This window comes from Olea europaea, chromosome 11 (assembly GCF_002742605.1).
Source record: "Olea europaea var. sylvestris chromosome 11, O_europaea_v1, whole genome shotgun sequence".
NCBI lineage: Eukaryota > Viridiplantae > Streptophyta > Magnoliopsida > Lamiales > Oleaceae > Olea > Olea europaea.
Genome location: NC_036247.1, coordinates 14,881,847 through 14,895,111, shown reverse-complemented (window position 1 = coordinate 14,895,111; position 13,265 = coordinate 14,881,847). Strand labels below are relative to the sequence as shown.

The 13,265-nt window shown below is 34.0% G+C and overlaps 1 protein-coding gene across 2 annotated transcripts; it reads right to left on the bottom strand.

The window, feature by feature from the left end:
- Window positions 1-4,433: 4,433 nt before the first annotated feature.
- Window positions 4,434-11,841, bottom strand: LOC111403548 (4-hydroxy-3-methylbut-2-en-1-yl diphosphate synthase (ferredoxin), chloroplastic-like). 2 transcript variants are annotated; one of them, XM_023032099.1, is made up of 21 exons: window positions 11,653-11,841; window positions 11,300-11,332; window positions 10,990-11,223; window positions 10,577-10,734; window positions 9,568-9,674; window positions 9,386-9,486; window positions 9,217-9,293; window positions 8,456-8,575; window positions 8,126-8,356; window positions 7,804-7,920; window positions 7,633-7,707; window positions 7,453-7,530; window positions 7,214-7,273; window positions 7,062-7,124; window positions 6,730-6,874; window positions 6,506-6,644; window positions 5,656-5,733; window positions 5,421-5,580; window positions 5,235-5,333; window positions 4,959-5,063; window positions 4,608-4,709 (listed from the first exon to the last, which is right to left on the bottom strand). In XM_023032099.1, exons 3-21 carry the CDS (start codon window positions 11,201-11,203, stop codon window positions 4,608-4,610), a joined length of 2,229 nt encoding a protein of 742 aa, XP_022887867.1. In that variant the 5' UTR covers window positions 11,204-11,223; window positions 11,300-11,332; window positions 11,653-11,841. The 2 variants fall into 2 exon arrangements, with proteins under 2 accessions (XP_022887865.1, XP_022887867.1); XM_023032097.1 differs by lacking the exon at window positions 11,300-11,332 and having other exon boundaries at window positions 4,434-4,709; window positions 11,653-11,762.
- Between the last annotated feature and the right edge of the window lie 1,424 nt (window positions 11,842-13,265).

Here is a 13,265-nt window from a genome sequence, read left to right as displayed (position 1 = left end):
CATTGCAGGTGATAAAAGTGTATTGGAATTTATCTATTTGATGGTGGTGGTGGTGGTGGTGGTGGGAGTGGCAGCAACATTTTGGGTACCGTATGGTGGCAATAGTGTTGCATTGTAGTTGACGGAATTTGTCACTAGCTATGTTATATGTGGCTAGATTTATTGTTTGTAACCAAACACGTGTTATTTGTGATTAACTGTGACCAGATCATCTAAGATCAAGTCAATCTAATATGTGATTACATATAACCAATTTATTGACGTGTTATCTGAGAATAATTGTGACCAAATGTGTATTCAGTGTGACCTTTGTGATTAGATCAGTCTAATTTGTGATTCACTATCAATCTGCTCACAGAAAATCACAATGAAGACAATTGGTCGAACTCGATACAATAAACACATGCTTGGTGACAAATAAATCTGCACACACCAAATACTAGCTCCACAATCCGCCACCACCACTCAATGCACCAACATTACACCTTCAACTGAAATCTACCTTCACCTTAACTCAATGACAACAATCAGAATCACTATCACTTCTACTAACAACTTTAACAAACACGGATCACCACCACCACCAACAGAATCACACATAGATCAGAATATTCAAGCACGAATTCCCCCAAATTCCAAGCATGAATTTTCGAGAGAGAGAGAGACTCTCACCAAACACACAAAAAATTAAAGCTACGGAAACATCTTCGATGTTTTAGCATAACAAATTCAAGGCTGAAATTTTCTCTACATTTTGTCATCTCTCAACCGTAACGCCTCCTCCTAGACCCTACTCTAGCATCAGCACCCTCGCTTTGCACTGTGGAAAGTATAGAGGAAACTTAGCCCCTGTTTGACCCCCATTCTTGCCAAATTTTAATTGTTGGAATAGTATTTTTTTTGAAAAATGTGTGGTTAAAAAAGAATGAAAAGTTTTTTATTTGTTTATAATATTATTTTATAAAAGATTGTGTGATTGAAAATAAAAAAGAGAAAAAGAATAAGAATGAGAATAAGAATGGGGGCCAAAAAAACGGAGCTTTGTTTTTGAAATTACGATTAAATGATGAAATGAAACTTTTTTAAAGTTTTGTTAGAGAAAGAGTGGTGGTGGGTATGGTGTGGAGTTTAGGGATTGAGGATTGGGGGAGGTAATTAACACTTGGAATCTAAATTTTGAACTTAATCTCCTTGTCTATTAAAACTAATTTTTAATGGTAAAGTTGAAGGTGATTTTTTCCTAAAAAAATTCTTTCCTTCAATTTCAAGATAGTCTTAACTGAAACCAATTAAACTGTACTTTTCAATTCAGTTTGGTTTTATACGATTCCATTTAACTTCTAACTACATATACTAGTTTGTATCTGCTCAGTAACTTTCTATAAAACAAGTCAAATTAAAATCAAGTCGACAACAGAACATAAAAACGTCTACAGCTTAGTCTTTATCAAATTTAAATGAAAAATAAAAAAAGGAAATGGTTTTTTGTTTCTTTATTTACTTGATTTATTGTATCGAGATATAATTTTACTGAAATCCATTTTGAAAACAGATTTATTATTGTGGGTTGAGATAGGCTTACGTATCTTTTAAAATTTTTGTGCTATATGCCTATGTCACATACAGATTTATGTTCGAACCTGCCTGAGTTGAGGGACTTTGATGATAATTTTAGTATTTTAATTTTTTTTTAAAATTCTCTTCCATTTCTAAAACTTTAATAATTCTATAATTTTAAACATTTATACATGTATATCGTTTCATAATTATATTCTTTCCTTCAATTCTATTATTTTTTACAGGTGTGCTTGATTGCGAGCATGGAATTTATATGGAAATAAAATAAATTTTAGGTAATTGAATTGTCTAGAAATTATTTACATGAAAATTATCAATTAAATATGTTTGATTGATTTTATTTTCAATTTAGAAAATTTTATATTTGTCCGTTTTTTATTGGTAGATAAATTGGAGAGGGGGGGAGTAGATGAGAGAAAGAGAGGATGAGTTAGTGAGTTACCTGGAAAATAAAAACTCACTCTTCTTAAAAAATATATATTTTCCTTATTTTCAAGAAAAATATAGTCACATAACTAAAAGTAAGAAAATATTTTTAATAGAAAAATATCAATCAAACAATACAAAAGCAAAAAAAAAAAATAAAAATGACATTATTCATGAAAAATATTAACAATCAAACTTACTCTAAGTTGGAATTTTGAACAAGGAAAACATTGTGTTTGGAGTGTAGTTCAAATTTTGATCCAATTTTCAATAGGGTTGGACATGGTCCAATTCAGTTGGATCCCAAATTTTCAGATAGAGAAAATTACATAAGTAAGAGATTAATTATAACACATTTCAAAAACAAGAGAACAAATTTCAAATTTCAAAAATCAGATTTTTATTAAAATATATTTATGATTTAATTAATTAATTAATTTACTAATTACATATATTTAGGTCACATATTTATATAATTTGGTCACAAATTAACAATTTAAGTAGTCACTTATTATTTTTTTGGTCACAAATCAAAAATTTTATATCACAATTCAAAAATTTTGTAGATCACAGTTTGTTTATTGGTCACAAATCAAAAAATTAATTGGTTACGGATTAATATATAGTCACTACTCATCAAATTATTGGTCACAGATCGAAAATTATATAGGTCACGAATAAAAAAAATTATAGATTACATATCACAAACATTAGAGATCACAACTGATTAAACAGTCACAAATTATTAATTTTTTAGGTTACACATTATTTCTTAGTCATAATTTATCTTTTTCATTGATCACATATTGTTTATTGGTCACAGATTAACCAATTTAATGGTCACAATCAACCAAATAATCTGTAACACCACCATTTGTCGACAACCACTTTTATTGGTCACAACTCATTTACTTGTTGCAAATTATTGGATTAATCGATCACGTTTAATTTTTTGGTCACAACTTAATCGACTGAGTCACAATCACGATTTTTAAGTCACGTATCCAATTATGAGTCACAAATGCGAGTCACAGTTACAATTTTCATTGACACTACCGTCGTCGCCACACACCAACACAATTGCGAGTCACAGTCTACAACCACCGCAACCGCCCCAAATCATCGCCGCCACCACCATCGTTGCCACACACTAACACCACAATTGGGAGTCACAGTCCACAAGCACCGCAACAGCCCCAAATCATCGCTGCCACCGTCGTCGCCACACACCAACACCATAGATCCACAATAGATCCACGATCTGCAGATCGCCACACACCATTACTGCCATCGTACACACCAACAGATCCATGCACACACACCACACCCACATCAACTTCTCGATGATGTTGCCGAACGCACACCACGCCATTGCCTCGCACGATCTGCCATATCCACAACTCGTGATCTGCATATCCACCTCCGCCACAAATTTTGCAAATCAGCATATCGCCATCCACCGTCGCAGTCATATAATGGATATGTCGAATTTTGTCTCAGATCTACTGCATCTGTCGTCACTATATCTACGACGACGAGAGAGGTGAGAGAGAGAGAGAATCGGGGTAGAGAGAGAGGTAGAAAATGAATAAATTAGTTTTGAAATTATTATTTATTAGATTAATTTTTAAATATATTAATTAATTAAAAAAATTCTGATTTGTGAAATATTTAACATGAAATCTTTTTTTTGAAATGGAGATTTTTAATCTATTAGAATATGTAATTTCCACTTTCAGAAATCTAGTAAGTGAAACCGTCGAGTCCAAATTTAATTATGGAACAATTCGATTTTTATTCCATTTGGTTCTATTCGGCTTCTAAGTTTCATATAGTAATTAAATTTTTAAATATTCACAACGCTGCATTAATTCAATTAATAATATGTTCAATCTTCACTCTTAACATAGTCCAATCTTATGTATATTTTGGGCCTCTCTTCATAGATTTGATTGTTAAAATAACCAAAAAAAAAAAAATGAAGAAGAAGAAGCTATTGAGCTCATAGTCATGAAGAGAGTCATAGTCGAGCTTCCAATTTGATTTTTTCATAACTGTAGAAATGACACTATAATAAAACTTAGGTCAATTTATTTAAGTTGGACTTGGGTTAAAAATTAGAAATTGGAAAACCCTATTTTGGGTTTTGACTAAATTAATTAATTAGCAAATTTATTTAGAAAAAATAAAATAATTTGACTAATTTAAGATAAATGAAATTTTTTGTAAAAGTTGGTTCTTCGATTCTTGGTGTAGAATCAAAAACTTCTCGTAGATTCTTGATCCAAATAACTAATCGGATATTTAATTTAAGAAGAACCATTCAATTCGATTCAGTTCAGGTTAGATCCGATTCGAGAGTTTTGTCCAACCATAATTCTCGGTTTTCATCTTGAATGAACTGAGGCTAATTAATCGGTCGGTAGCTGTGTAATAAAAACAATATTCAACAGTAGTCTTATTTTGCAGATTTTGATACACTTGACTAGTATTCAAAGGCCCTTCTGCGCATAAACTTATTGCAGAATTAATTCATTTAAGCTTTGGACAAATCTTCTAATACAATGTCAATCCTACCTTATTTCTTAAGAAACTGCAAGTTTCTACTCTTCTGATGGAGGATCCACCCAACGGTCATGATCTTTAATTAGCTGGATCAAGGCATCCGTTGCATGCTCCATAGCTATGCCCCTTTTCACCACAGTCTGAATTCCATAAAATTAGTCAATACCGGGTCATTCGCAACCAATACAAGTAGCCATGAATAGCAATATATTGGTTGAAAAAAAAAGGATTAATTCGAAACTTGTGCATCAAGCAAACAAAAGAGATACAAGTTACCTAATTGACTATTCTATTAGAATAGTTGGTATGTGTAAGGTTGCTCAAATCACAGATGGTCAAATTTGATGTCGAAAAACTATTGCTAGAAATTTCGAACACGACGTGTTTACCTTGCCGACGTAAAGGTCGATCTTTCCAGGAGCACCACCAACATACCCAAAATCTGCATCAGCCATTTCTCCTGGGCCATTCACAATGCAACCCATGATTGCGATCTGCATAGGCAAAGAAGATTCGAATAGGTCACACATTTGGTCAAGTAAAAGTACCATCACTAACGAATTATGTTGTTGAGGAAGAAAAAGAAGCTACCATTTGGATTATTATACTGTTTTGTTCTATCTAATACTTTTACACTGAAATGAACATATAGATTTTGTAATTACCGAAACACCAGGCAAATGGGATGTCTTCTCTCTTATTTGTGCACTGATCTCTTGAAGGTCAAATAAAGTCCTTCCACAGGATGGGCATGAGACATACTCCTGAAATTAGCATTGTTCGCAGATTAAATAAGTCAAGAGCCTCTTATCAGATTATTTTTCATTCCTTATCAACACCAATTTCCTTACCGTCTTTGTATTTCGCATTCTACAACCCTGTAGCAAATTGAAAGATGTATTTCTAAGGAACTCAAAGTCCTGATCTGGGGCTTCCAATAAGATACCATCTCCAAGCCCATCGACTAGAAGGCTTCCTGCATTGGTCCCAGCACCAATGACTAAATCGTCCCTGCCAGTAAGCAGAAAACATATGAGCTTAAAGTTCATCTCATCCGAGCAAAAATTGAATTTGGTTCTGATGTACCTGTGAATTTTGCTAGGAAACTCTATGTGATGAATGACAGGAAAGTCCAGGGAATTCTCAGAAAGATATTCAAAAAGCCTGCAACCATCGAGTGGGTAATTATCATGGCCAGACAAAAATATACGAATACATAAGTCATCAAGCGAGAAAAAAGAAACGTGATTTTCACAAATATCAGTAAGCTGCAATAGGCAGAAATTTGGATTTTGCAAGTTGCTAGTGCATTACAGTGGTCATGATTATGATAAGTAACTATGTATCCATTATATGTCTGGAGCATAGTAATACATTTCTAAAATCAGGCTAATGTCACCTGAAAAGGTCAACCACTAGAAAAACTCTACCGGATTTTATTTTTCAGGCTTGTAGCTACAACAACCTGCTTAAGCATCAAAGTTGAAGTGGTGCTCTTACTTCTGGTGGCAAGCTACCTCACCTTATATTACAAATTTCCGGTGGGTTTTAATTTCAGATTCAAACCAGAACTTGCCAAGGGGATTTCAATGTCAACAAGCATCTTTGATTTTCCAGTCAACAGGATTGCACGAGAAAATAAAACTTGGATTTCAGTTTTGTATAAAATTTCAGTCTCATGGATATATGTAATATCTGTATACTGGGATAGGAACGAGGACTTCAGTCTTCAGTCCGAATATAAAGGCACCAACCAGTGCAAATAAGGCAGATTTCTCCAGCAACTTCACAAAATGGAAGCCGGACTGCCCACCAGCCTGATGGCATTTATATGTAAGCTAGAGAGTTAAGCGTGTGTGCATGGTTTATATATGTGAACAGACTAGTAATAAAGGACAATAAGTTAAATGTTATTAACTGAGGAGATGTGCCATACCTTCTTGCTGCATGAACTCTGCTAATTTTCTTTTCTGCATATGGTAAATTGTGAAGAATCATCGTTGCATCAACACCCTTCAGGATTTCTAACTCTTCTTGGGATTCATCGCCACGCACAGAAACCACCAAACGTGTACCTGAAAGAAGATACTAGCATTATTATAAAAATCTTCAGAATGTGATGGATTTAGTATACTTCCAATATTATAACAAATGTACCACCTTCTGGAAGAAGCTTGTGAGCACCACTTGACAATTCCTTGAGAGTTACTAAGACCATGGCATAGGGTAATGGCTTCGTCAACTGCTCTGACAAGGGAGTTATAACTCCCATGCTAACATCTATTAACCGTTTAAGAGCTAGTCGCTGATCATGGTATAGTCAACACAATTAAGTCATTTTCACACCATAGTAAACATTGAAACAAATGTGTAATGGTAGGCAGAAGTCTTTAAGTGTCTTATTTTTTGGTGGGGTAAATCAGAAGTTAGTACAGAAGCACATAATGTGGACACTTTCATTAAAAAATTATGATAAACTTGAAAAGCCTTACACCATCTTTATCATCTGCGGGTGGAAGCTCCCTCAATAAGATTGAGTCCACAGTAGCCAGATCCTGCAACAGTAGCAAAATTTGTTAATAAGCTTCTTCAATAGATGAAATCAGCTGTTGAATTTCATGCCATAAATGGTGCAAAATTGTACCTTAAATGGCATTCCAATGACCAGTTTTGCTGCCAGAGACTTGTATAGGAGTTCAGGTGCCTAAGGGGAGAAAATGAAAACAAGGTTTCAAAGTTACAATCAGAATGGGCAAAACAGGAAAAAGAAGAAAAAAAGGTAAAAAAAGGAAACATGGAAGAAGAGCAAGCACTGTTTTTATATGCTTTTAACTTTATAGACAGTATAAACACAGCCTTAGTACGCTAAGTCTTGTGAGTGACCTTCAACTGATCAAGGGAAACAGACATGAGAACAGAGCCATCACGATGAAGGACGCCTCTGTAGTCAACCTCATCACCCTGTTTTTCAGGAAATGTCACAATAGTATGAGTTTTCTGAAGGTCCTGTAATTTCATTAAAATAGTCAAAATCACCAACTTCATAATGATCTGTTGTCTGACCTCCTTTTGCACTGGCAATTGACCAGTTCTACGTTGGAAATCAAAGTAGCGCCTGTTCTTCTCTTCAAATGGTTCCTGATAAATATCGATGAGAATAAACTGATAAGTTTTACCACGTCAAGACTAGAAATTCTTAAAAAAACCAATAGCCAGTTTATGGTGCAGCCATACCACTCCTTGCTGAAGCTCAGCTGCTTTCATTCCAAGATTAGCCAATCTTCTACAGGGATCTATCTCCTCTTCAGGTGCTTCAGTTAAAGAAACCCTGATAGTATCCCCCAAACCATCCTGCATAATCAACATTTATCTTGAGTCTCACAGTAGGCATACCACAGCACCATGTGTATCATGACAATCTGCAGTAATTTTTATTTGGACAATGGGAAAATGGATTGATGTACTTAAGAGAGAATTTAAAATAAAAGATTACAGCCATGAAACACAAATTTTCATGCTAAATGGGATTTTCCACAAATAAGGAGAAAGGACATACCATAAGAAGTGTCCCAATACCTATTGCAGATTTCATCCGTCCATCTTCACCCTCACCAGCTTCAGTTACTCCCAAGTGTAATGGATAATCCCATCCTAGAACGTTCATTTCAGCTACAAGAAGACGGTATGCCTGGACCATGATAACAGGGTTGCTTGCTTTCATTGAAAATACGAAATTGTGGAAGTCCAGTTTCTGACAAATCCTAGCGTACTCAAATGCAGATTCGACCTGTTCAATGATCGAATGGACATGAAATCAATTAAACCAGGATTCATAAGAAAATATAAATATGGAACTCTGCATCAAGCTGTCTGAACCACGGCTCACCATTCCCCTGGGGGAGTCCCCATAATAGCTCATTATACGATCTGAAAGGCTACCATGGTTTGTCCCAATGCGCATTGCCCGTCCGTATTTTTTACATTTCTCAACCAACGGAGTAAAAACCTAAATATTTAGTAACAAAAATACATAAGATGCCATAAAGATTCGAATCACTTAACTTAAATATTTATATACCCAATCATCCAAGTATTACAGTGGAGTTAATACATGTTTTCTTTCTCATGAGGCACTTCATCAACAAAAAGCAACCATATATTGTCTCAATTCTCATCATTCCTCAAATATTAAATTAAGGTTGTCATAGATGATGCATAGATGATTTGAGAGGCTCACTGAAAGTTATATTTCTTTTCTTCATTACACCACTCTTTGGCTTTATTTAAGAAGCAATATCAGCGATAAAACCACTTCAGGAAAACATGGCATGTGGGCATGGATATCAAAGGATGTAGAGAGGGTTCACAAAATGATAGGATACGAGGAATACGTTATCGAAGAATTTGATTGTGTTTCACCTTTACTTTTGTCATTGAATAACATAAAACTCTAATGTTATTCTCTGTTTTTCCCTACTGAACAAGTAAATTGTGGAATGAGATAAGATTAAAGGAAGAAGAATTGTCCATAAAGCAAAGCAACTCAAGTACATGCATGTCTGGAGAGAATTTAAAACACTTTGGGAGCAAGCCTAAAAAACCAATCTCGAAAGTAACACTGGGAATCAGTTATTCTATTATCCTAACCTGCTCAATATGCTCAAGTTCCTTCTGATAATCGTCTTCCGTATACTCTAGCGTCTCAAACTGAGCTCTCCTGTCAGCTGAAAGGAATGACCAGCAAATTAATACTAATAAACTGTCTTATTTTCCAAAGAAAAAGAGAAAGAGAGAAGCATGGTGGTGAATTAAGTACCAAAGTTTCCCGGGTTCACACGAATTTTGTCAAAGCACTCAGAAACTCGCAATGCAATAGGAGGGGCAAAATGAATATCCGCTACCAGAGGGATGTTGTAACTGCATGATCAAAGAATTAGTAAGTACCTAGAGCTTTTACTGATATAGATCTAAATGTCGAAACTTGATCTAAACACACACTTCTTCTGAACAAGGGAATTTTTAATTTCAAAACATGCATCTGCTTCTTTCTTTCCTTGCACTGTTATTCTAACAATATCTGCTCCTTGGTCAGCTATTCTCATTACCTGCAATATAAGAATGTACATGAGTACAGGATCAGTAGCAATATTCCAAAGAATAATATACTCGTACTGTAATCACACAAGATATATTATACTTCTTATTCTCTCATTTCTGATAAATATTGTGGGCCTAGTAGATGTTGCTTTGACAAAAGGAAAATTTGAATGCAATAGTTGAATAAAACTTCATTATACTTTGTGTCAGAAGTCATATCATCTGAAGTTAGGTTAGTTCAAGTTTCTTGAGGACAACAAGAAGTGCCAGGAACTATTACTGTAGAGATTAAGCTTCGTAAATTGACAAGGAGACGAATGGAAGAGCGAGCTACAATTAGTATTGTAAGAAATATGTTCTTAATAACCATGTATAGCAGCATGAAGATGTCAATGGAGAAAGTTAGGGCATAAGGAACGCAGGCCTCGTGCTAGAAATCTTTTCGAATATTAGAGATCCAATCAGAATATTTGTCAAGTAGCATGCCTAATTACTCCAATTCCACAACAATGATAATTGATATTGATTGTGGAATCCACAATCATCCCATCAAAGACAAAACAAAGAGATTATTCATCACGCGACATGATACACCCACAAGAAACTATCATCTGACTTGCATACCATCCAATTAAACTAGTAACGTTTGCCCCCCATTATTTCAAATTATAATGAGTGGAATAATAATTTTTTTTTTTTTTTTAGAATGAGTGGTTAAAAAAAAGGAAAAGTTTTCATTGACATGGAATACTATTTTACGGAAGATTGTGTGGTTAAAAAAATGAGAGAGAAAAATGAAATTTAATTCAATGGGTGCCAAACGGAGGCTAGCTAGGTAAGGATCATTATTTAGCTGCATTGAAATAATATTGCAAAAAGAAATAAACAGAATCAAATGAACTAGTAGAACCTGTTCAACCGTTGCAGCAACATCCTTTGTATCTGTTGTGGTCATTGTTTGAATTCTAATGGGATGCTCGCTACCAAGAGCCACATTTCCAACCATCACTGTGCGAGTTTTCCTTCTGACAGTTTTGTGTATGGATTCACAGTACTTCTGTCTAGGAACTACATTCAAAACACTTTGAATCAGACTTATACGATAAGGAAAGAGATGAATTTCGTATCTCGTAGCTTCCATTCAGCTTTTTAATCATGGGAGATAAGTAAAAGCCAACCGGTTAAGGCGTTCTACTAATTTTCGCTGAGTCTAATCTACTCAGTGACTTCTGAACTTCAACACCCTACATGTGTACCTATAACTATTAATCAAAATTCCTAGCATAAGCAGCACGGCCTATTTATTAATATCATCAAGAATACCTAATAGTGGTCTTCTCTCTGAAGCAGGCTCCAGCTGAGCTGTTTCTGAACCAGGGTCTTGTGAATTTCTGATCACGTTAACCTTGGTTCGGTGAAATTTAACTCTCTGCACACTAGACACTTTAACAAACTCGGGGCTTTTAGCGAACCCCAGGCCATGATGATCCCTGTTCTTTAGGCCTGCAAATGAAGCTGGAACAGTTCCAGTTGCCATTTTCAACTCCAAATCCCGACCTTCAAATTCATAAACCACAAAAATGAAACGATATCTAAGTTAATTAATTCAGGAAATAAAAATGAAATCACATACTAAGAATTCTTTCAACAAAATACCCTCTTTCAGCTGCAGAAAAAACAACAAATCAAGTCGAAATAAACACATAAACAAAATCAATTTCTAGGTTTCCACTCGAATTGATCGTATCAGAAAATAGGGAATAGAAGGGGGGGGGGGGAGGTCAACCCTGCAGTTCCACGAGAACATATAAATCCAGTATACAGTACACTACTTCGAAAATCATTAAAAAAAAAAGAAAATGAAAACGAAACTTAAGAAAACAAAAATCCGACTTCTAATTTTTGGGATTTTTGAAATCAGTTCAAAGAATTCACAACAAAAATTGAGCTAAAAGCAATCCAGTTTGATTCAGCTACTTCAATTACCGTTTCTGGGCCTGAATTGTAATTAAAAGAAGCGATAGCAAGAAGTTTTAGTGGAAGAACTGAGAGAGGAGAAAACTTGTAGTGTACGGAGTTTGAGAAGCTTGAAATTCAAAAAAATTGAAAAGACTGGAATAAATTTGGTGAATTCTTCTCCGGAAGTGATAAGCTGACAAATTTGCCTTGTCCAGCATCTTTCGTTTTATTGTATTATCGGCCATACAAATTCCTTAATTTTTCCGCCACCGAATGCTTAGTTGTACGCTGTTCAAAATTTTGTTGTCAGCTTAATTAATTATTTATTGATCCATTATTTTAAATTAACTTATCATTAATTTAATTTTCCACTTTTAACAACTATACATCATTGTTAAATTCTCTCTCTCACAAAATAACATCTTAATAATTAATTTGGTGAATAACAAATTGAACAACAGAAATTGGACAACAAATTTCAACTTTGTATGCCCTTACATTTTGGCATAATTTGATTTAGCCCATCTTTTGTATTTTTATTAAGTCCTTCTCTAGCGGGGATTAAAATCAAAATTTTAATAGATTTTGATAAAATTTAATGAAATGTGTGATCGAAAAATTGTGAATTCTATAAAATATGCAATTAAAATTAGCTGTTGGACTTTAACTTAAATTAAAATTTTAATTTTAATTTCTATCAAAGGGGCTTCTAAAAAAATTAAACTAATAAATAGAAGACAATTTTATTTTATTTTTCAGCACAAAAACTACACGTTCAATATGCTGAATAACAAACAATAAATAAAATTTAACTACTTTTTTATTTTTCAATATTGTTAACTTCTATAAACTTTCATTTTAAAGTTGAGATTGACTTGAGTTGGAAATTAATTTATTAAGACAACTTATCGTCCTACTTAGTAATAAGTCGAGTACTAGCCCTGTCTGTCTAGGGCACTGGAATGGCTCCCCTCTATCGGAGGGGGGGCGCTAGGAGGCGCCAATTAGGCTCCCTGTTTGGACAAAAAAATCCTTAATTATTTGTTAGTCGGAATATTATATATATTATTGGATCAATTTAATATGGTCATTAAATTGACTAACTATTTAATATTATATTTATTCTGACTAAGTATTTGTTAGTCAGAATATATTATATATATTAAATTTAATATTATATATCTTTAAAGTTGAATGACTGCAATTTTCAAAACAAAAGAAAAAGTCAAGTCAATAAGTGGTAGTTAATGACTGAAGAAATAGGATGAAATATTAAATGCTTGTTTGGTAAGGATTTTGATAATTGATTTTCTGATCGTTAGAAATAAAAGTGTGTCATATCTGTGAAAGAAGAATTAAAAAATGACGGCTGGAATGGAGAAACAACGATCAAAAATTTATTTTAATTGATTTTTAAACTCTACCAAACAAGCTCTAAATTTATCACTCGATCATGCAAATGGTTAAAACTTGAGGGACTCAATTGCAAATAATAATTTCAGTTCAGTTAGGCATTTGTTTTGCGCCACGAGGGGCACATGCGCGGCACACTACAATTAGTTTCCCTATGCTTAACCTCTTAAATAATTTATTTTAAAGCTTTCTTCAAAAAAGTATTGAATTTTATAAATAGAACAAAA

Coding starts and splice junctions, on each gene's coding strand:
- LOC111403548 (XM_023032099.1), bottom strand. CDS start 11,203: ATGGCAACTGGAACTGTTCCAGCTTCATTTGCAGGCCTAAAGAACAGG. Junction 7,921..8,125: donor GTATTGGGACACTTCTTATG/GTATGTCCTTTC, acceptor TTGATTATGCAG/GATGGTTTGGGGGATACTAT. Junction 7,708..7,803: donor CTGAGCTTCAGCAAGGAGTG/GTATGGCTGCAC, acceptor GATATTTATCAG/GAACCATTTGAAGAGAAGAA.